The 23,922-nt window shown below is 48.4% G+C and overlaps 1 protein-coding gene across 1 annotated transcript in view; it reads right to left on the bottom strand.

Moving 5' to 3' along the window:
• Positions 1-23,922, bottom strand: part of LOC121548458 (zinc finger homeobox protein 3) — a 163,214-nt gene that overhangs the window by 7,226 nt on the left and 132,066 nt on the right. Inside the window, 4 exon segments of the mRNA XM_041859877.2 lie at positions 664-6,225; positions 6,585-6,711; positions 14,144-14,344; positions 14,962-15,098. Coding sequence (XP_041715811.2) covers positions 664-6,225; positions 6,585-6,711; positions 14,144-14,344; positions 14,962-15,098 — 6,027 coding nt within the window.

Genomic DNA, 23,922 nt, shown 5'->3' with positions numbered 1-23,922 from the left:
AAGTACTACTAATGTTCCCAAGGTCAAAGAGGTTTGAGAAGGAAGTGAGCTATTAGTATTCATTTTATGACTTTGTTTAATGTTCTCTAACTGAGTGGTAGCAGTTAAAGTAGCTCATGAAGTTGACAGCAGATGTCTGGAGATGCTCATTCTGATTTTATATTGTATTTGTTTGTTGTAGTAGAGTCTCTCCAATAACGCAGGCCAACACTGTCAAATGAACGGAATGAATGACTTTTACTAGAATGCATGACTCATTATGAAATACAATGTGATGTATAAAGAACCTGCTTACAGGTGCCTGGCAAATCCAGATTAAAGTGGAAGGTGCCCTAACACTGTTATATTGTATTACATGTATGTATTCCAATGTGAATATTTCCAGATGACAGATTGATTGATGACAAGGGTATTTCATCTGAAGAAGGTCGAAACATTGCCTACTGGAAAATGTAGGAGAAATTCATAGCCTATTTAATCAAAGCTGGTTACTAGGTTTCCCAGTTGAATGATACCCTACATTTCCCTCTCCAGACTGGTACAGCACTTCTTTTCATTTTTGGATATTACAAAATATTACATTTGATCCAAAAAGAGTGCTTCACCGGTTTAAGACAACTCTGATGAAACAGTGATCTATGTGACGTCTGGGCGGTGACATACCTGAGTTTGATGCGTTAAAGCCAGGTAGGGAGGTGCTTCCAACACCTGCCAGAAGTCCAGGGGGTATCCCTTGCAGATTTGAATAGGCTGACTGAAGGTTCAGGGCCTGCAGGGCGGGGCTATCGAAGATCCCCTGCTGCTGCATGGCTTGCTGCTGTGCCAGTCCCAGGACCTCATTGGCTTTCTTGATGCGATCCATCTCCTGCTGGGCCATCAGCTGTCGGACAGTGGCTGGGTCAAAGTACTCCTTCTCCTTGTCCAGTTGGCTCCCAATGGTGTCCTTAACCTTGGTGATGTGTTGTGCAGAGAAGATGTGATCTCGCACAGAGAGACGGGCACTGTACTTGACACCGCACAAAGAGCACTCCGTCTTCGGCCCCTCGTAGGATGTGTGGTTGATCCCGAAGTGCTTAGCCATGCTGAGCTTGGCCTTTTTCTCCTTGGCGCGAGCATTCTGGAACCACACCTGAACCACCCTCTTTGGAAGTCCGATGTCATTGCCAAGTACCTCACACTCCAGCATGGTAGGTGTCCTGTAGTCATTGAAGCAGGACTTGAGTAGCTTCAGCTGGAGGTTAGTCATCTGAGTTCGGAAGCGCTTTTGGCCAGGACGGTCTCCACTGTCGATGCTCCTGCTGCCGGAAGCTCCGGGGCTTGGTGAGCAGGGATCAGCCAGACTGGAGGTCTCACTGTAGTCAATTATATTCTCATTTTCATAGTCTCTAGCATAATAGCTTGTCGCAGGGCTCACCAGCCCTGAGGACATCTGGTCGTCATTTTCAAGGGAGGGTGCTGTACCCACAGACTTAGACAGGTAATCACCACTATTTTGACCATGCTTTTGATCAGCACTGTCATTGTCAGCATTGGCCTCATCACCAGTGGTGGTATCTGTGATGGCCGTGTTCACTGAAGAACAGTCGTCATTATCAAGTTTGTTCTGGTCAAAGCTAAGGTTTACAGAGGACATGGATGGACTCTCAAAGTCCTCCATTCCTCCTTCAACTTTAATGGATGAAGGGCTCAATAGGGCCCTGGGAGACAAGTCCATGTTTTTGCTCACTGGTGACAGAGAGGAGCATTGTCCATCATTGTTAGAAGGGGCAAGCTGGGAATAGCTGGAGATATCCAGAGGATCCATCTTCATTTGCATCCCTTCCTCAGTGAACATGCCAGAGAGAGCTAGGTTGTAACCGGCACGTTTGGCTTCATGCCAATGGCGAGAACGGATATGTGCCTCTAGTGCAGTTTTCGCCTTGAAGAGAGCGCGACAAAAAGGGCACCGACGGTGAGCTTGAGTAGGCCCTACAGCCCGAAACTGCCCCTTCCTTTCCCTGGCTCTGGTATTTTGGAACCAAACTTGCACTACCCTCTTCTTCAGTCCCACCTCATGAGCGATGTGGTCAAGCATTTTACGAGTGGGGTTTGAGTCCAACAGGTATTTCTGATAGAGGATCTCCAGCTGCTCAGGTGTGATGGTGGTCCTGAGGCGCTTGTCTCTTTGTGGCTCCTCCCCACTGTTGGTGCTGTCATTCTCTCCTGGGCTAGTGCCTGCTTTCTCCTCCAACTTCCTCTTCAGGGAGTTCATGGTGGAGGTGGGTGTTGATGGAGAGGTGGCAGAGCTGCTTGGGATCTGTGGCATGGCCCCAGAGAGGAGTTGACTGGCCAACAGGGGATTGCTAGGATCAAACAACATGAAGGGCATGTCCATTGGCCGGTCCAAGAACTGAGGGTGGATGAATTGGTTTTGCACAGAGAGGAAATGGAGTTGCTGGTGCTCCTGCCAGTGCTCAAAGGATGGGAAGCCAAGCTTGCACTGCTCACACTGGTATTGGATCATTTGCTGTGCCAGCTGTTGTTGTGATGCAGAGCTCATGTGAGGGTTGAGGCCCATGTGGGAGCTCTGAGAAGTTCTCTCAGCCTGGATTGTCTGAGAGGCTGAGGGACCACACTCACGTTGCTGCTGCGAGAGGGAAGGAGAAGAATGCTTGTTTGTCTTTGGGGCTGTTTGTGGCTTCTCCTCTCGTGCTTCTCTTCTCTGATGTTGAGTCTCAGATTGTGGCTGATGCACAGTCTCCTGTTTGATGGTGGTCTGGTGCTCACGTGGATCTGAGGACATTTCAGCCGAATGTTTGGGCTTCTCATCATAAGAGTTTGATGTGTTAGCTGGTGAGGCTTCTTCCTTCTCAGAGGATGATAGGTGGGAGAAAGCTGAGGTGGATGGAGGGAGAGGGCAGAGGCTTGAGGAGGAAGGCATAGGGGTGAGACAAGAGGAACCAGAGGGGGTGTAGTATTCATGCGAAAGATCCATAGAGTCCTCGTTTTGGCTGTCGTATTGCCCATCATCGTCTTCATCTTTGTAACACAGCTTCTTTTGGTGCTTTATGAGGTCAAATATACGCTGGAAAACCAGACTGCATTTCTTACACTGGTAGTTCAGGTTGGTGGTGCGAATGTAACGGTCATTGGACAGCTCTCTTCGCTCACCGTCTTTGCTTCCATCCCCCTGGTTTTCGTAATTCTTGCGTGCCTTCTGACGAGCATTTTGGAACCACACCACAATGACACGGGTGGGGAGGCTCAGGAGGTTGGAGAGCTGTTCAAATTCATCATCTTTGGGGTAGGCGTTAGCATCAAAGAAGTCCTGAAGCACCCTCAATTGGTAGTCTGTAAACCTTGTTCTTGAGGATCTCTTACTCCCATAACACTCCTGTCTTTGAGGCTCAGGGGAAGGGGGTTTAGAGTCAATTTTGGTATCCTCCAGAGTGGTAATGGGTGGGTTGTTGAAGTTGTAGGGTGAGTCTTTGTTGCGCTGGCGCTCTTTGAAGAGGGTGTTGCGGAACCAGTGTTTGATTACTTTCTGGGGCAGCCCTGACTTATCTGCCATCTCTTTAATCTGCTCCTCATTGGGGGAGTTGTTGATGTCAAAGTACTGCCGAAGGACCCTAAGCTGGTCATCAGTGATACGTGTCCGGGGCCTCTTATTCTGCTGCTGCTGTAGCATGGCTGGTGTGAGCTGCTGTTGGTAAAGCTGGGCCAGATCGTTAGCCAGTGACTGTGACTCCACAGATGACATCTGGGATTGCATTTGAGAGGGCATGGACTGTAGAGACATTGACTGCATCATGAGTGGTGAGAAGAGGGGCATATCCATTGGCATGGGAATTTGAGCCATTTGAACTGGAGGCTGTGGGGTCGACACAGTTGGGGGTGTGATGGAGGGAGCAGAGACAGGAATATTTGGTGTTGGGGCTCTCTGCGGAGGGGGTGGAGGTGGAGGAGGAGGAGGAGGAGGAGGTGGAGGAGCAGGGGGAGCAGCCTCTGGTGTCTGGGGTCTGAGTGGATACAGTTTGTCATATTGCTCTCTGTATTCCTTGGCAAATCTCTCCAGGGAGCGGAATGGGAAGAAGGCCTGATGGATGTGCTCCTGATGACTCTTCAGAATCAGTATGTTTGAAAATAGCTTTCCACAGGCCTCACATTCCAGCTTCTCCAATCCCTCGATGGGGTCCACCACTCTTATGATCCCACCAGGCGTGCTTGTTCCAGCTGGTCCCGGCCCAGCTGGCTTCTTCTGAGCTTTCTGCTTGTTTTCATTGTATTGAATCACTAGCTCAAACCCAAAGTTCTCCAGAAGGGCTTTAGTGGCATTTCCACGAGCATCTGAAGCAATCCTTGGTGGAGGAAAGCCAGGATCGTGGTTGGAGTTCATTGCAGTCTGTTGCATATCCTTCTTTTCGTTTGACTTGTTGTCAGAGCTGTCTTTTGTGACATGTTCCTCAATTTTCTCTCTTAGGTCTTTTTCTCTTTGTATTTCCCTTTCTCTCTCTTGCTTCTCATTGTGGGCGGCAGCGGCCTTCTGCTTTTTCTCAGCCTGGTGAAGGAGATTGGCACTCTGCTGAAGCAAAGCCATCTGGCCCTGGGCCTGAGAATGGGCTTGGGCCTGCTGTTGTTGGTGCTGCTGCTGAAGGTGGTGGTGCATCAGCTGCTGTTGCAGGCAGCTCTGAGCCTGAGCCTGCTGGGCAGAATTCTTCAGGTCCTCCAACAGTGAGTTGGCAGAGGAGCTTGACAGGCCAAGTGCAGAACTGTTGAGGTTCATCTCTGGGTTCAGTTGGAATTCTGCTCCAGGGATGTAGAAAGGGAAGAGCAGCTGCTGTTGCTGCAGTGAGTGAAGAGCATCAGTTGTCATGGGGAAGTGCTGCAGAAGTGCTGGGTTGAAGAGCTGGGACTGGATGAGGGCAGCTTGCTGCTGGAGCTCTTGTTGGAGCTGGGCCTGGGCTTGGGCTTGGGCCTGAGCCAACTGCTGTTGCTGTTGCTGCTGAAGCTGCTGCTGCTGCTGCTGCTGCTGTCCCCTTGCAGAGAGCATGTCTGCAAATTTCTTCTTTTTCGATTCATGGTTTTCAGACGGTGACGGATGACAAGTCATCGAGGAGTTCCCAAGGCTTTCAATGCTGTGAGACTGGCTCATGTGGTTGCCTCCAAGAATACTCTGTGTAGTCTGAGCCCCAGAAGAGCTGTGGTTGCTGGAGCTGGTTGTTGAGTTAGTAGCTGGGCTCGGGCTTGGAGTTGAAGTGCTGATGGTGGATCCACCGCCACTTAATCCAGAGCCACTGCTGGAGCTGGTGTTTCCTCCTGCTGCTTCAAGCTTGGCTGCGCGGGCCTTGGTCTGGTGGAGGACAGAGCGCATGTGGATCTCTAGAGTAGAGCTCTGGCTGTAAGCCACGTTGCAAGTGCTGCACTTGAATGGTTTGTTGTCAGGGCTGCTGGTGGGCTCTGGTTGACCAGTAGTGGACTCCTGTAGGGCCCGCTTGACCTTGTGCAGGTGTGAGACAGAGTTGTAGTGAACCAGAAGGATGTTCTTCTGTGTGAATGACTCTTTGCACACCGTGCACTTGAAAGGACGAGATGGGTCCAGGAACTTCTCCATGGTAAAGTTAGGACCTTTCCTGAATGGCAGGGCACGCTTGGGCTCTGATCCAAAATCTTCTAGCAATGAGCCAGAGTCGCTGCCTGTTGGGCTTTGCTTCTCCTCCTGGTCACTGTCCTCTCCCTCTTTGTCATCTTCTCCCAGTCCTCCGTGGTCCTCTCCAAGTGATGGATCTCCCATAACCATAAGGTCTCCGTTTATCAGTAAGCCTCCGTAGAGCTGTTGGATGTCAGCCTCGCTCAACTCTAGGTGGCTGGTCTCCAAATGTTTCTTCAAGGCCTGCAGGGTCCTGAAGCTGCGTTGACAGAGGCAGCACATCGTGGCTGCTCTGATGACGTGGTACTGTGAGTGCAGCTGCAGTTTCTCCACCGTCTTGAAGGCCAGGCTGCACTGGTTGCAGCGGTACTTGTAGACATGCCGGTCTGAGACAGGCAGCTGAGGCCTTTTGTTGTGAACCTCGTTGAAGTGCACCTGGAGAGAGTTGGAGGACTTGAAGACCTGGTTACAGCCTTTCTTCCAACACAGGAATCCTGTGTCTTCCCTTCCAGACTGCTGATCCTCCAGAGGTGACTTGCGAGCTTCAGCTATTTCTATAGGCAGTGAGACCCCTTTCTCAGACTCAGCATCTGATGGTTCTGTCAATAAATAAAGAGAAAGAAAAAATGAATTAAAGAGGCTCCCACATAAGCAGAGTCTTTGTGCAAGAAAATGTAATTTCAACAGAGGACATCTTATCTTTACTTAGGAGTCATTGACGCATGTATCATTTCAGAATCCAAGGGAGGGGGGAGGTTGCAACACACAGAAGTAATAACTAATTCAGACTCCTGCAGATGCAGGAATCATAAATGTTCCTTTGTTGTCAATGATGGCCTTGGCATGATCACCTGCATTTTCATTACATTTTCCAAAGGGAGACTGTGTAATGAGAACAGTGCCATCGCTATCCTTCACATAAATTAAAGCAGAGGTAAATACATGGTGCTATACTGACCGGCTTGTTTCTTGATATCTTCAGAGCTGGAGTTAGCCGTGGCCTGTGGGGTGCTGCTTTGTGCCTCTCTGTCTGGGCCTGGTACTGGTATGAACATGCTTTCTGGCAGAACCTCTGATGCTGTCACCTGGAAAATCAAACACAAGACACATCCCATGTTAATTACTGTGTTTCTGTAATTAACAACTGAGTTTCTGTAAGCTCACAAAAAGATAATGTTATTATATATTCTTTCCATTTAAAATTGCACACATATTTTCCTAATGGAATTGATACACATTTAAAAAATCTCGGAAACCCTTGCACGAGGTTTCTCTCTCACATGCACGCACACACACATGCACAAATAATCATATTACTTTTTACTTTTTTGCCATCCCTGGAATTTGCACTTTGATCACTGCTGGTGTTTTGTCATGCGCCTGGAAAGTTCTGCTGCAGCCAATTAGTGAGATGGGCTGAAAGGCCTACCTTGGCCAACTGAAAAGCTTATTAGGCCACCTAATTAAATAATTATTCCATGAACAAAGCACATCCCATTCCAATGATAAGGACCAGAGCGGAGCAATGCTGTCATAGACAAGAGGCATTCTGGGTAATATAAGCACTTTCAATTTGGGGAAATAGTCTGTGCCTTCCAATCCCGCATAAGTCACAATATAGTGGTTTAACGTCAGTTACGTTAAAGCTATTTCAGGTGCAGTAAGAATACAAAATTAGAGCTACTATGGATAAATCCAAACATGAACAGGTTCAACAACTGGGACTAAACACCTCCCTCTGCAACTGGATCCTGGACTTCCTGACGGGCCGCCCCCAGGTGGTAAGGGTAGGTAACAACACATCCACCATGCTGATCCTCAACACAGGGGCCCCACAGGGGTGCGTGCTCAGTGCCCTCCTGTACTCCCTGTTCACTCATGACTGCATGGCCAGGCACGACTCCAACACCATCATTAAGTTTGCCGATGACACAACAGTGGTAGGCCTGATCAACGACCAGAGACAGCCTAGAGGAGGACTGGCCGGGGTGCAGACAACAACTCTCCTCAGTATCAAGACAAAGAGAAGATTGTGGACTACAGAAAGGGAGGCCTTTTCGCGGGAACGTTCCTTGGTGTCCACTCACCAACAAAAATGGTCCAAGCACACCAACGTGGGCATTTGATTTGGCATGGGTTCTTGGTTCTACAGCTGCACCATCGAAGCATCCTGACTTTCTCCTTTTTCGGCCTCCGACCGAGTGTCGCCCAAGCTTCCTGCCATCCAGGACCTCTATACCAGGCGGTGTCAGAGGAAGGCCCTAAAAATGGTCAAATACATTGCCCTACCCCCTCTTTTACGCTGCTTCTACTCTCTGTTTATTATCTATGCATAGTCACTTTAATAACTCATATTACCTCAATTACCTCGACTAACCGGTGCCCCCGCACATTGACTCGGTACTAGTACCCCCTGTATAAAGCCTCGCTATTGTTATTTTACTGCTGCTCTTTAATTATTTGTTACTTTTATTTCTTATTTTTTTTAGGTATTCTTTCTTAAAACTGCATTGTTGGTTAAGGGCTTGTAAGTAAGCATTTCACTGTAAGGTCTACACCTGTTGTATTCGGCGCGTGTGACAAATACAATTTGATTTCATTTGATTTGAACAACGATTTCTGAAAAAAAAATGGACGTTTCAGGAGCCATGCTATGCATTTTTCCACTATACAATTGTTTAAATTGTTTCTACCATTTTAATTAGAACATTTCAAGGAGCAATGAATATTGATTAAAAAACTGCAGAGAAGCGGCAAGGTTTTCTTTGCTCTCAAAAGGTTGAAGTCAATCATGGGTGAATGACAGCCACCTCCCTCCATATTATCTCCCCCCACCCCTCCTCCTCTCCCATGTCTCCCCCTCATAGCCCCTCTTTCCCCTTAAAGAAATACAACAATCCATCAAATGCACTCATTAAGCAGCTCCTATTTAACAATAATCAGTGATTGAGATTGGAAGAGGCCGGGAGATGAGGCACTGTCTGCTTCACCTTCCTTCAATTAACTCCCCAAACAGAATAATCAGCCTCACTCCCCAAGCCGCATTTCAATTCACAGTACCCCAACCCACCCCACCCCTCTCCCTACTCCCCACAGTCTCTCCCCACCCCTCTCCCTACTCCCCACAGTCTCTCCCCACCCCTCTCCCTACTCCCCACCCCTCTACCTACTCCCCACAGTCTCTCCCCACCCCTCTCCCTACTCCCCCACCCCTCTCCCTACTCCCCCACAGTCTCTCCCCACCCTCTCCCTACTCCCCACAGTCTCTCCCCACCCCTCTCCCCACCCCTCTCCCTACTCCCCACCCCTCTCCCTACTCCCCACAGTCTCTCCCCACCACTCTCCCTACTCCCCACAGTCTCTCCCCACCCCTCTCCCTACTCCCCAGTCTCTCCCCCACCCCTCTCCCTACTCCCCCACAGTCTCTCCCCCACCCCTCTCCCTACTCCCCACAGTATCTCCCCACCCCTCTCCCTACTCCCCACAGTCTCTCCCCACCACTCTCCCTACTCCCCCACAGTCTCTCCCCCACCCCTCTCCCTACTCCCCACAGTCTCTCCCCAACCCTCTCCATACTCCCCCACAGTCTCTCCCCACCCCTCTCCCTACTCCCCCACAGTCTCTCCCCACCCCTCTCCCTACTCCCCCACAGTCTCTCCCCACCCTCTCCCCTACTCCCCCACAGTCTCTCCCCACCCCTCTCCCTACTCCCCACAGTCTCTCCCCAACCCTCTCCATACTCCCCCACAGTCTCTCCCCACCCCTCTCCCTACTCCCCACAGTCTCTCCCCACCCCTCTCCCTACTCCCCACAGTCTCTCCCCACCCCTCTCCCTACTCCCCACAGTCTCTCCCCCACCCCTCTCCCTACTCCCCACAGTCTCTCCCCCACCCCTCTCCCTACTCCCCCACAGTCTCTCCCCCACCCCTCTCTCTACTCCCCACAGTCTCTCCCCACCCCTCTCCCTACTCCCCACATTCTCTCCCCACCCCTCTACCTACTCCCCCAGTCTCTCCCCACCCTCTCCCTACTCCCCACAGTCTCTCCCCACCCCTCTCCCTACTCCCCACAGTCTCTCCCCAACCCTCTCCCTACTCCCCACAGTCTCTCCCCACCCCTCTCCCTACTCCCCACAGTCTCTCCCCACCCCTCTCCCTACTCCCCACAGTATCTCCCCCACCCCTCTCCCTACTCCCCACAGTCTCTCCCCACCACTCTCCCTACTCCCCACAGTCTCTCCCCACCCCTCTCCCTACTCCCCACAGTCTCTCCCCAACCCTCTCCATACTCCCCCACAGTCTCTCCCCAACCCTCTCCATACTCCCCACAGTCTCTCCCCACCCCTCTCCCTACTCCCCACAGTCTCTCCCCACCCCTCTCCCTACTCCCCACAGTCTCTCCCCACCCTCTCCCTACTCCCCACAGTCTCTCCCCCACCCCTCTCCCTACTCCCCACAGTCTCTCCCCCAACCCTCTCCCTACTCCCCACAGTCTCTCCCCACCCCTCTCCCTACTCCCCACAGTCTCTCCCCACCCCTCTCCCTACTCCCCACAGTCTCTCCCCACCCCTCTCCCTACTCCCCCACAGTCTCTCCCCCACCCCTCTCCCTACTCCCCACAGTCTCTCCCCCACCCCTCTCCCTACTCCCCACAGTCTCTCCCCACCCCTCTCTCTACTCCCCACAGTCTCTCCCCCACCCCCTCTCCCTACTCCCCACATTCTCTCCCCACCCCTCTACCTACTCCCCACAGTCTCTCCCCACCCCTCTCCCTACTCCCCACAGTCTCTCCCCACCCCTCTCCCTACTCCCCACAGTCTCTCCCCCAACCCTCTCCCTACTCCCCCACAGTCTCTCCCCACCCCTCTCCCTACTCCCCACAGTCTCTCCCCCAACCCTCTCCCTACTCCCCACAGTCTCTCCCCCACTCCTCTCCCTACTCCCCACAGTCTCTCCCCACTCCTCTCCCCTACTCCCCACAGTCTCTCCCCCACCCCTCTCCCTACTCCCCACAGTCTCTCCCCACCCCTCTCCCTACTCCCCACAGTCTCTCCCCACCCCTCTCCCTACTCCCCAGTCTCTCCCCACCCCTCTCTGTTATTCCTCCATTTCAGGTTCTCCTTACTGCAATGGACCACCCTTCTTCTCTCCTATCACCTCATAATGGTCATCCTGTCTTTGCCTCTTTACTTAAATGTGCATGTGTGGGTGATAACATCAAACAAGGCTATACAAAATGAAAAGGAAGAATCTCATTCAAATAGCTGTTTTGACCTTTACTATCTAACATGATATTCATATTCTTCAAAAAGAATCAGTCAAATCTTATCAACATATATTGAACCTTAAGTCACCAGGAGTAATGTATAAAGGCATAATGGATTCACCTACTCATCTGAAACATAAAATAACAAATGCTTCTGTGTTTTAGCCTTTGGTCTGGCCTGTGCTTCTAAAAGGAACAAACTCTCTGTCAGTCTGCAACTGGCAGTGTGTCCTGCAAATAGTGACAATGAGGACATGTCTGTAAACAAAGCACGGCACACAGCTCCAAACAGACCCACTCCAGTCCTACACAAGGCAGAGCCCTCCTCAAGCAACAGCAGGTTTGCATAGGGCTCCAGGGTTAAGTGGAACAGTAAACGTTCTGTAGTCCATCACTGTGTGATTAGTCTCATCAGAAATTCACTGGAAAATATCCAGACATTTTCCTTCCTTTCTGTTTTCTCCTCCCTTCTCTCCTCCAAACAGAGAGTGGCAAATTAATGCAACCAGCATGGAGAATACCACAAATACAAAACACAGCAGTGATTTACATTACAAAGTGGACTGTTTCTAGACAACTGCTTCATTAGACGACGAGAGGCAAGAGCACAGAGTATCCCAAGGTCACTTTTCATTTGGACCGCCTAATTGGCAAACATAGTTCAAAATGGCTATCATCTAGCCAGACTCAGAATTAATGAAGCACAATTATTTTCATTACCCCTATCTTAGACAGACAGAAAATGAGACATACAATGAGAAAGGGAGGGGAGGAGAGAGAGGGAAAGAGAGAGGAAGCGAGGGAGCGAGAGAGGAGAGAGAAAGGGAGGGGTAATGGAAGGATGGGGCTGCAGGAGAGAGCGAGAGAGAGAGAGAGAGAGAGAGAGAGAGAGAGAGAGAGAGAGAGAGAGAGAGAGAGAGAGAGAGAGAGAGCACATGGTGGATAAAAATGAAGGCTGAGAGAGTGTGTGCATCTTTATGCATGGTCGGCATGAAATAAAAGTATCCTATTTCAGAATTCATTAGGCTCGTCTGCTACACATGTGAAAAGGATAGAGTACCTTTTCATCTATGTCCACCAGTAAAAAAAAAAGGTGTTTTAATGTGCATTATATTACCTATGGTTCTCTCCTGTGCCTCTTGTAGGGGCTCAGTGCATTATTATCTCTATAAAAGAAAAATACTGCTGCCTTCCATACTAATGTGTTCGCCATTTGCTTTCTAGCCGGGCTAGAAAGATGGCTAGGCAGCTAGGCAGAGCACCATTCTCCTGAATGATTGTCCAGCGAGCAATTCAGTTCCTCAGGCAAGAACAAATGTCAACATTTGCACAGTCATTTACAGGAAATCAAAGGAGGGCAAATAAAACCATATTTCCCTTTGATGATGATTAAAACAAAATGAACTGAGTTCTTTCACTGGGGTAATGTAGCAGAGGTAGACAGAGTCCAATTTGTAAATACTGATATTACATTTGTGTGAGTCTATATCTACCTTCAGAATGTATATTAATGCTTTAGGCTTTACGTTTTTTGTACCGCTCTGTGTGGAACTCAGATAGTTCCTAGATAGTGATATATCTATGGGAAACGTTAGGGGTGATTGTACAGACACACAGTCCCTATTGTCTCTCTGTGAAATTGGTGAATTCATTATTCACGTGAGATTTGAGGTTGGCACGCTAGATTAAAGAAATAGTGAATAATAATCTTTCCATTGCCTGAACTTGCATTTCATTAAAGAGAAAACAAGTATTCATTAAATTTCAATTCATCTGTGTCACAATAACTTGAATATATTAATAATAAAAGCCTTTGTTTTGAATAGCACTGAGGTGATCACAGACACTGAGTGAATATCAATGTGCTCCTGAGAATAAATGGACTGGGAGGTAAGAGAGCTGCTCATCAAGCATATCTCCCCCCCCCTCACTATCTCAATTGACTACGATAACAATGAGACCGAAAAAAGGGCTCATTGACCATAGGCACATTAGACAACGCCACATTAGAATATGGCTAAAGCATCTGAACCTAACCCCCATAATATCTGACTGGCAGTGAGTCAATGGGATGCCTTGGAGCCATTTCACAATTAACAGTTTCCTTTTTGATAAAGCTTCAAATGTCATCAATTTGGAAGAGAGAAGACTGGAATGACGTGCTCCATTACAAACAGCCAGCCAGGCATGCAGGCAGGGTGAGTAACAGTGAGTGAGTCATCTCTGGGCTACAGAGAAGAGACACAGCTAAGGCCTCCGTTAGTCCTTGACCTGATGGGACCCAGCCAGCCTGCCTGCATTGCCCTTTGTGTACAGACATACGCTACATGCGCTAAGCTCACACACGCAGAGCAACAAAAAGGCCTTGCTTCTTCCCATGGCCTCTTCATCACTTCTCACAGAGAAAATAAATTACTAAACAGACACAATGGTTATTATAAATGTGGTTAAGGATGTATAGAGTACAGTATGGGCTGGGTATTCAGGCTAGGTGGCAGAGCCATGACATTTGCTCCTGTGTTGTGCTTTCCTCTCAATGTATTCAGTGTGTTTAAAAAGGCCCTTTAAAAAAAGATGTAATGAAGTACCCATGCAATCCAGTGTCCATGGATTAGGAGGATAACAGTAATCAATGCACAAATCCCAGAGGCAGGCACCTGCCTGTAGCTTCACAAACAGAATGACCACAATGCACCAGAAGAAAGGGTATGAAAACCCAGCGAGATGATTACGGACTGAACTACCTTGAACATCTCAGAACCATTTACAGTTGTTTATCTTATAAAACAGCATATTTGTACAATAGCTGATGTGTGGTGAGCCTCCTGGCATAAAATGGTTGCAGTGCATCACCCAAGTGGGTGCTACACATTGGTGGTGGAAGAGGTGAGTTTCCCCCCTACTATGTAAAGCTCTTTGAGCACCTACTGTAGGTGGAAAGGCGTTATATAAATGCAATCAATTATTATTACAACAACAGTTGTGTTCACCCTATTTTACTGAGATGGATGTGTACAGGAGGCTTGGCATTGATATTTTAGGATGGTTTAATTTAGCTTTAGGGAATGTGCATTCCCTGTATATAATTGAGCTGACTATTGGTATGTAACAGCATTGCAGGGGCCATGGTTAAATATTTCTAAAGAATACAGTGCCTAAGGACCAATGTACAGTATACACATACTGTATCCACAGTCCACACAGACGCACACACGAACACACTCTAACACACAGATGAACACACACACGTACCGTGGCGATGAGCTTTTCGACGCAGTCGGGCGCCACGCTGTGGAGGTGTGTGAGGTGGAACTGCAGATGGATCTTGTTGTTCAGCATGTCCTGGCAGAGCGGGCAGCGGAACATGGGCTGGACAGAGTGCTGCGTCATCACGTGCATTCTCAGGCGGTTCAGGTCTGTGTTGCTGAACTTGCAGTAGGGACATTGGTACATCTGGAGGAGATGAGGGAGAGAGGAGAGGGGGGAGAGAGGAGGAGAGGGGGGAGAGAGGAGCACAGGGAGGTTAATGGGGTGAGATGGAGAGTTGTAGGCCTACTTTGTGAGAGAGAGGAGTTGGAATGGGAGGATGAATGGAGGAGTGTTGCCCCCCCGTGTCTCTACCAGGCAGGTCCGTCTGATCATGGACCAGTGGGCAATATGGAGAGCAACAGTGAGTCCTGGCACACACTTCAAAGCTCTCTCATCTGTCAAATACTATATTGATTTTCCACCTTTTGCACAATTAGCAATGCAACTGCAGCAGGAAAGCAAAACAAATTTTAAGGAGATTTCAAAAAAATCATGCATAATGCAAAACGGCACGGCTTTATTCAAATGTCTTTAAGAAAAATGCTTAGAAGTAACTAGTCTTTACATTCCTTTTCTAAATTAATGTGTAAGTTTTAGTGCTTATAATGAGGGCATGGTAATTGGGGATGGGATAACCTTGAGTTGATTGGCAAGTTCAAAGACTTTGGGAACACTGAGTCGGTATGTCTTAATATGACCATCCTTCTGGAAGTGGCAGCAGGCTGTGTGTTGAAGATAGAGCAGAAGGAGTGGGCTGTTACCTGCTCTGCAGCAGCACTCTTCTCAGCCGTCCTGGGACGCTTGGAGGAGAGGGGGCTCTCTGTGGCCCCTGACCGTGAGGAGGGCCTCTTGGAGGGGTTCGGGGAGTCTGTCTGGTCCCTCTCTGATTGGCTGGATCCTGCTGCACACACACACACACACACACACACACACACACACACACACGGGGCAGAGAAGAGAAGCAGACTCATCAAGACAAGGTGAAGACTTGGCAGCCCGGGAACAAGTCAATCAATAAGTGTGGATAAAGGGCTTTGAAATGTCTTTCTTAAATGTGATATAACTGCGTTTAATGGGACTTGGGCAGGGAAGCAGTTGATCAGCCAATCCACAGCTCCCCCTCCAAACCACCAGTCTGTATACTTCTCCTCCCATGCCACTGCAGCAACACACAGCCATGGTGCTTTGACGGCCTGTCTCTCCCCATGTTGGATCGTTAGGACATCAGACAGCGCCACAGACGGCTAATCAAAACATTAGTTTGCCACATTGGGCAGCTTTAGGTTTCACTCTACCTCAGATTTGCCGTTTGAAGTGGCGCTGGAGATGAGGGATTCGCCAAACTTGAGACAGGGTAAACATCTCCTCGCATCTCCAGCATTAAGGTAATGAGATCCACATCAGTCCTCAGTTCAGCTTCAAAAGTGACTGCTTTCTTTAATTAGTTTCTCCCAGGTACTCCTTTACAGCTGCTCTTATACAGGTACTCAGCTCTGACTTGCAAAGAGGTGTGTATTCATTCACACCTCTTTTTCTATGGTTTCATTTAAACAGATATGATAGACATAACACCATCTATAAATAGTTGCATAACATTAGCACACACTGTTATTGTTTACAATGGTAGATAGGTCCCCATTGATACAGTACATCCAATTAGCTAGCAAGAGGGCCTACTAGAAGTGAGAGAATCTACTGCCAGACTTTCATCAAGAGGTGTAAACCTCAGCAATTCCCAACTTTATTTTCACTTTCACCAATTCCCACAATTATCAAAACAGATGGTCATGCTAGGCAAGGCCATGTATAATGCTGAGGTGGCTGTGGACTGGTTGAGAAGGGAGCAAGAAATTTGATTTTCGCTTTCATAGCACTCATGACCGATGGCCGTATAAGCTTGCTCCTCATCAAAATACATTTCAGTTGAAATTGCTACCAAAGAGGGGTGAGGTCCTTGGATTCCTCTGCCAGGAATGAAATAGGAATGGTGTCAGAGGAAGGAGAGCTGCAATTTGGCTTGGCAGTTAGAGCTTTAGAAGTTGTGGACCCAATATCCTCTGAAATCCTGGTGGAAACACTGACCTATAGCTTGACCCCGCTTGGGTAAATCCTTCTGCTCTTTGTGCCTACACAGCAAGTGAGTGCCAGTGCAACTCTCGACTTAATTGGAATTTCTGTAACCAGCTAAGCCTCCTCCTGTGGGTTGTGGGTCGGGCCAAGTGGACTGTGACAAAGAGAAAGTGGATAGAGAGACTCATTCAGACCCCAGACCCTCACATCCCAACTGTGGGTTCCCCCCTTCACAAACCAACATGGCCATCAGGCTTCACAACCACAACACAACATTCAGCTCTTAGAAAGACAAGGAATTTTGAGGAGAAACAAAACCTTTTTCCAAAACCCCCTAGGGGGATTCAATAGGGAATTAGCCTACTGACTAGCATCCATATGCACCACAGGATGTACAAGACAGCCATGCTTTGGTGCACACAGTGGGCTGAAATGTAAAGAGCGGCTAATTGTCAGGTACCTGCCCATCTCAGGCAGGAATACCCCCTCTCTACTGTCACTGCAGGCTCCAGTATGCTCTGCTCTACTAGCCGGCTGAACGTATCACACAGCTAATCCTTTTAATGCAACCTGCAGCAGCATTAACAATGCAGCCAGCCTCTCCCTCCCTCCCGCTCCCTGTCTCTCTCCGTCTCTACTGAGCCAGGCCCCACAACAAGAAGCTTCTGCTCAGCTAACCAGAGAGGAGAGCACTCCCTGTTAGAAAGCCAAAAGAGAGAGAGGGAGAGAGAGAGAGAGAGAGAGAGAGAGAGAGGGAGGGAGGTAGACAGAGAGAGAGAGAGAAATAAAGCCAAACAAAATGGGAGCGGCAAACAGAAAGGAATCACAGCTGAGTAAAAATACTCAGCTAAGCCGGCGCTCGTAAAGAAGCTAAATCCACACAGAGCCGGCATGGGGGAGCCAGAGCACCACAGTGCCCCGCCGCCAGCCGAAAGAATTCACTGTGAAACTTAAGGAGGTGTCTTGCCGGCCCTTAACAAGGCCATAAAGAGTTAAATTTGGCCTGATTTGTACAGTCCTGGAAGGGCAAATTGAGAACAGGGGGCATTGGGAAGGGGGCGAGGGGGGGTTAGGGGGGGGTCAGGTTAAGCAGGGCTGACCACGCTCCTGCTCCAGACATTAAAATGTCAGCTCCAATCAGGCCGGGGGCAGCTGAGCTGATTACCCAGTGGGGGCCCTGCCCTGCCTTTGGTCAGAGCAGCCTGCTAGATCTCTCAGAGACACTGGGATCAGCCAGGGAGGCCCTATTAGGTCCAGTCAGACACAATCCCATTAAACACATCAACCAATAAACAAAGGAAATGTTAAACAAAGGCACCTCCCCATTCCCTGACATTAACCTCTCAGTCATGAACTGTCCTTACCACTTCCTCCTCCACTTCACTTCACTTCACTGCCTCTTCACTCACTGCCCCCTATCCTCACTCCTCCTCTCTCCCTATTTCTCTTTCCTGGCCCACTCACTCTCTGGTGGTAGTCCAACTGACTACTATGTGATAGTCACCCCCCCCTCATGTTAAAAGACTATGAGGTAAGTCCTCCTACCAGACCAGGTCCTTGCTGCCTTGCTAAGCGGTTAGTTAGAAATCAGACCTACAACTTTAACTGCTCACTATCAGGGTGGAAATCCTCACACATAAAGACAGGCCCATAAATGCCCATATGTGGCCAGGCCTTCAGTACAGGGCAAACAGCTGGAGAAGGGGAAGCAGCTGAAGCCTGCTTTGCTCTGAGAGAGGCAGTGTTACTGGACAACAGTCTTCAATGAGGCTGATATGATCTATCAGGCCAGGGTAATGGACAACATGAGGGCTATGGAGTCCCCAGGCCAACACACTTAATACCTATATTAAACAATACACAAGAAGCCCTCAAACAACAGCCAGCAGCTGCCTGGGTCTACCAGTGTATAATGTATGTGGGTGTACATGTACAGTGTGTGTGTGTGTGTGTGTGTGTGTGTGTGTGTGTGTGTGTGTGTGTGTGTGTGTGTGTGTGTGTGTGTGTGTGTGTGTGTGTGTGTGTGTGTGTGTGTGTGTGTGTGTGTGTGTGTGTGTGTGTGTGTGTGTGTGAGAGAGAGAGAGTCAGAGAGCGGGGTGGGAAGGCTTGCTCAGGGCACAGCCTTACCTCGTCACGGCCTGTTAGGAGTCCATAAATCTGATCAATCGCTCTCTCCTAAGAATCGAAAAGCCCACTCCTGCCACCAGCCCTGTGACTAAAGTCCAGCTACCGTATCCTGTTTTCGTTGTCAAGCAAAGAGAAAAAAGAGAGCCCAACACAGAGCGAGCCTGGGAACATACCGGAACGAAAAGGAGGCTGATAAAAACAGAGGGTGAGGGGATTTTAGCAGCGTGTGCGGTCTGAGCGTGGCATGGATGGGCTGGTATCAGAACATGGCCGAGCATCGGGGCCGACCAGATCCATTAACAGGGGCTAGGAGCAGAACATTGGCTCCTGATGGAAGGGCCTCTGCCTCCTCCAGGACCCACACTGTAATTCATGTGCACTGGGCTCAGCACATGGCCACATTCTGGCTACTGGGTTCAGTTGGGGGGAAAGCGTACAGTAAGGTGAACTCTATTAGTCTCTAAGGTCCCACTACATTTGGCCTCTGCCCTTGGGAGGCAATTTGAAGTTTAATATGCTGCATAAAATGACAATCAAGGATATCAAGTTCTTCAATATTCAAATCTCGCTGTCTCTCCTTGTCAAATTACCATCAGAGGACAATCTGAGCTGTGCTTTCATATATGGAGTCCCTGTGTGACCTTGTCCTGGAACTGTCTGTGTAGCTCTCCTGTGATAGGGTGTGAATCAGTTTGTCATCAGAGGGGCTCATCATTATGGCTTCATCCATACATGTGGATCACTGTGGGGCCTCCCCAGTGACCTCTTTGACTGAGAGGACCCTGTGTGTGACCCTGACCTCTCCTCTCCCTCCGCTCATTACACACCCACCTCACATCCAGCCCAAACCATCTCTGTCAGATGCACAGAGTGGACTTTCATCTGAGAGCACAAAAGGCATAGCAGGAGGGAAAGAACCCTTAAGAGTCAATTAGGTGATTATTAATTCATGGGCCTTTTCCGTAAACCAGGGGCTTTTGTGCTGTCGAGTCCCGTAAGTGAATTGGACTTTGGCACCTTGTCTCACCTCCCTGGGCTGGGCTGCATTACTCAGGCTGCAGCGAGGGGGCTGTCAGCACACAGCCTGGTCTCTGGAGCAATCACAGCCTTCTTGTGCTTCAAGGGGGCAAAAAGATGGCAGCTGGAGTGAGTGACCGACACAAGGCAGGCTGAATTAACACAACAGGTCTTCTGCCATTGAAATCTTTGAGGAATGCAATTACAGTTGCCACCGTGTCTATGATCTGCCTCTACGTCCTTGGGAAGGGATATTCCACGAGTTGGAGGTGACCGGACGGAGAGGAGAGGAGAGGAGAGGAAAGGAGAGGAGAGCAGAGGAAAAGGGGAGAGATGATTTCCCGTGGCGGGTGTCTGGGTCTGGGATGGTAAGCCTAGTGGTGCCCTCTTCTCTCACCACTGGCTGGAGAAGCCTGACCATCGGTGGGACACTGTCCCACAGGAGGCCTGGGAAAAGGATGCATGTGGTCACCAGCTCCTCAGTCTCCTCCCCCTCCTACCGACTGGCCCTATCCTGTCTGCAGACCCAGCCCTGTCTCGGAATCCCAGAAGCCTCCGGTCGTAAAAACATAAGCCACAGTTCAGGCTTCGATGGTGCCAGGCCACATGGCCCTACTGCCTGATACCTACCACTCTGCCCAGGGTCCAGGCCCAGCCGCGCTCTACCCATAACCATCCCTCTCACAATCCCTTCCCACAACCTGCCTGATCGTTCAGGGACAGACTCAAAGCCATCTATTGTACTGGAACTCCCTCCATTCAGTCTCCTCCTCACTTCACAGGGCCAAACTACTGAAGCTCTCTCTCCCCATGTCCCTCTGCTCCTCACTCGCCTCTAGTCCCTCAGCAATTTAACCATTAATATGGAGAAGCAGGTTCAACTCCCCAGTGCTACAAGTCATTCACTTTTAATGCATATGCTAACAATAACTGAATATTATCTCTCTTTTCCCCCTCCCCTTTTCTGCCCGTCTTTTTTTAATCTACAGGCCATGTTAGAGCCCTGAGCGACTAAGGGCTATATTCCACTTCACCTCATATTTCTCAGGTAATTACTATGCATCAATTAATTTCAAATAAAGGAAATTACAACCAAAGCCTCACGCCAAAGCGACTCTATATTGAGGCTCATCATTCCTCAGTATCCTTGGTGAATAACCCTGACTTTTATTAAATGCATGGGGAAAAAAGAGAGTGGTTTATGTAGGCCTACAGGCATGACCGCAACAAAGCCACATTTAAAATGAAGAAATTAAAAGGAGATAGTAATTAGTGTCCGCGTTATTAATCTTCAGGCCACTGAGCAAGCGGCTGACATGGCGTTCACCTTTAAAGGACACTCCTCCCCGCCCACCCAGCCAGCACAGAGGCAGTAGCAGCAGCAACACGGCTGGCCCATTACACTATAGCAGTACAAACTCATAAACACTGATCTTTTAGGGAGTTGGCTCACAAACAAGGACAATTTATGGTCTATAATCTTCAAAGACAAAAGGAATTATCATTTGAGGGATGACAAGCACTCAAAGGACATGATATGAATATGTAAAAAAATATTCGGCCCTCCTCTGAACTGTTAAAAAATATGAAAATATGAGATATAAAAAAATAATTAGTACTGTCCATTGTTAACCTTACCCTACTGGCCAGCACAGCATTTCTGACAACTCATGAGACTATTACTAAAACTACAGTTGAAAGCTACCACATCCCCATATGTGCATCTTTCAGTGTGAGCCATACACCACTCAAGACTAGAGAGCACAGACCATAATATGTTCAGCCTGCAGTATCACTCTTCTGCATCCAGGGGTTGCTAATGTTCACTGCACTGACAGAGACGCATCCATAGTCTAATTTCCCTTCACTCACTCACACACACAGACACACACACACAAATCTAGACATACAAACCCACACATGCACACACACATACATACATAAACAAGCATGCATGCACACACACTCACGCACACACACAACCATATACACACTCACAGCACTGGGCTCCTCCACACTCATCCAATCACAGAGATTCATAGGTATAAGTAAATATTTAAGGGAAAAGAGATGGGACCAATTTGGTTGGGTGCTCTGCCGGTGTCAGAATGTGGATGACCCCGCGCTGTAATATCATTTTCCCCTCCCTCGCTCCAGCTCCCATAATTTGAAAGTCAGGAAGGGGGTATGAGAGGAATTATTCATAAACCTCAATTGCAGAAGATTGCAACCCCCTCCCTCCCCACACACACACTGCTCCACTCCCTCTCATTTCCCCCACATAGGCCACCTCAATACAAACCCTTCCCATACATTTATGTTAAGCATGTCAAATCATATTGTGGCCATTCCTCCTAGCCCTTAAGTGTATTAACAATCCCTCTCTCCTCTCCCCCCCCCCATCCTCTCCCCTGCTCCTCTACCTTTCTCCTACCTCCATCCCTATGTATTCAGCTCCTGCATTAATACTGTCCTGCTCTGGTCTAGGTACAGATCCCCTTGCCTTCCGGAGCAGAACCCCTCCATTTCACTAATGCTGCCTCAGCTAGGTGAACAAGGCGTGAGTAGAAGGGGAGAAAGGCCATTTATAAATATTTCATCGGCCGCATTAGAAACGACCCCTGGATAGCTTATTGGGGAAGGTGGCTGAATCGCAGCTTCTGCCAACATGAACTTTATTGTTTAAATAAGTACTGAAATCAATGTACAAACTAAACTTGTGGTTGTATGTCATCCCTCGCTCCCCCTCTCTCATGGAAAATAATTACAAAGTGTGGTGTGTGTGTTCAGGTGTGTGAGCGGAATCTTGAAGAAATCTACAGAATATTGAAGAAATCTTTCAGCAGGAGAAGACATGCAGAATACATACGCATTGCTAAATGGCTTTAATGAATTTTAAAGCGCTGTGGCACTAAAAAGGGAAAATAAGATTGACAGTGGCTTTAAAAAGGAAGATTCCTTTATTCTGCCTCCGCTAATGCTGCCTGCCTGACAGTGACTGTCATTTGTAAAGGGAACAACGTCTTCACACCAAGTGCCAATGGTTGTATGACAAGGATGAGACGAAACACTTCAATAGTTCTAATGATAGACCTTAGGAGAGCGGCACAACATCAGACAGCGGGAGACTGAGCACTTTCAGATACTTTAAATAACAGGTTAGCTCAGTCCCTCACAGCCTAGTCTAACACACAGCATCAGTGTGTTGTCGGCCTTTTCAGACATCCTGAGACAATCATCAGCCACAACAAGCATGCCTCTGTTTACGAAATGCATTCTGTGTTCCTCTGTGCTGTTGTTCGTACAGGGTTATGGAGGGTCTCTGTATAGGCGCAGTGTCCATCAATCATACAAACATAGAGTAGAAAAAGCGCCCTTCCATTAAACCCAGCGCTCCCGTCTCCTTTCTCAGCTGACAACACAGCCCCCCCCCCATCCCTCCATCCCTCCACCTTATCCACACACCTTTTCACTGACATCAAACAGAAACCCAGACCTGGTTTCCTAATGCACATGCTATTTTTAACTAAGCGGTTCTAATATGCTGCTGGGAAGCTGTACATTTTTCATATGCAAGCACATCTTTCCTTTGTGAAAACACAGAAACACACTTATTTGGTGATTAACGACTGACAGAGGGGAGGAAAGGAATTGAATATGGTTGTATCAAATTGCGTGCCTTTCAAAAAGCAGGAATCCTAATGCGAGGACTCTTCCTGAGCACCACAGGTATGAGTGAATTATTAATCGCTTGGCTCATTTTAATGCTTTTTAAAGTGCTTATATTTTGATGTGTTAAAATATACTTTTAGCCATTTTTCAGGTAGGCATGCATATCATTATTTCTCCCATCAAAGAGGAGTGTCGCCCTTTCAAATAGCACAAACAACTCAGGCTCATTTAAAATACAATTTTGAATATCAAAGACATTTTTGCAAAGATGGGGCTTCAAACGGTGTGATGAACTTTTTTGCAGAACTTTCTTTTTAAAAATGAGGTATGCAAAAGGTCTGGATTGTTTTCCAGCTTTTAACCTCACTAGTGTAAATCGAGACATCAGAACTCTAACCATCCCCCAGTTACAGGGATGGAGCTGGTCTAGTTAAATGCCACCTCTCTCTCTGCCTGCTAGTCGGTGATGTTGGCTGTCATTACCACAACTCTATCTATTGGATGGGAGGAGATTACAAGAAATCCCCCTACTCGCTTTCATCCTTGCCTGACAACATCAAACAAATTGCTAGATCAAAACTAATTACTGATAATACTTATTCCCTTTTCTACTTCATAACAGTAAAAACTAAAAGTAAAGTAGAAAAAGGGACCTTCCATTAACCCAGTGCTGACAACTAGGATTCAACCCTGAACATAAGACTAGACCCCACTGTTCAGAGAACCATGCTGTATTATACTGTTCCACAGTACTCCTGTATACTGTGTGCTAAATGGAAAAGCATGTTTCATACATGTGGAGTAGTAAGCCACATGCCAACAGTGTTTGAATGAAT

This window comes from Coregonus clupeaformis, chromosome 33 (genome assembly GCF_020615455.1).
Source record: "Coregonus clupeaformis isolate EN_2021a chromosome 33, ASM2061545v1, whole genome shotgun sequence".
Classification (NCBI taxonomy): domain Eukaryota; kingdom Metazoa; phylum Chordata; class Actinopteri; order Salmoniformes; family Salmonidae; genus Coregonus; species Coregonus clupeaformis.
Note: the sequence above shows the minus strand (reverse complement) of the source record. Positions and strands in the feature narration are given on the sequence as shown.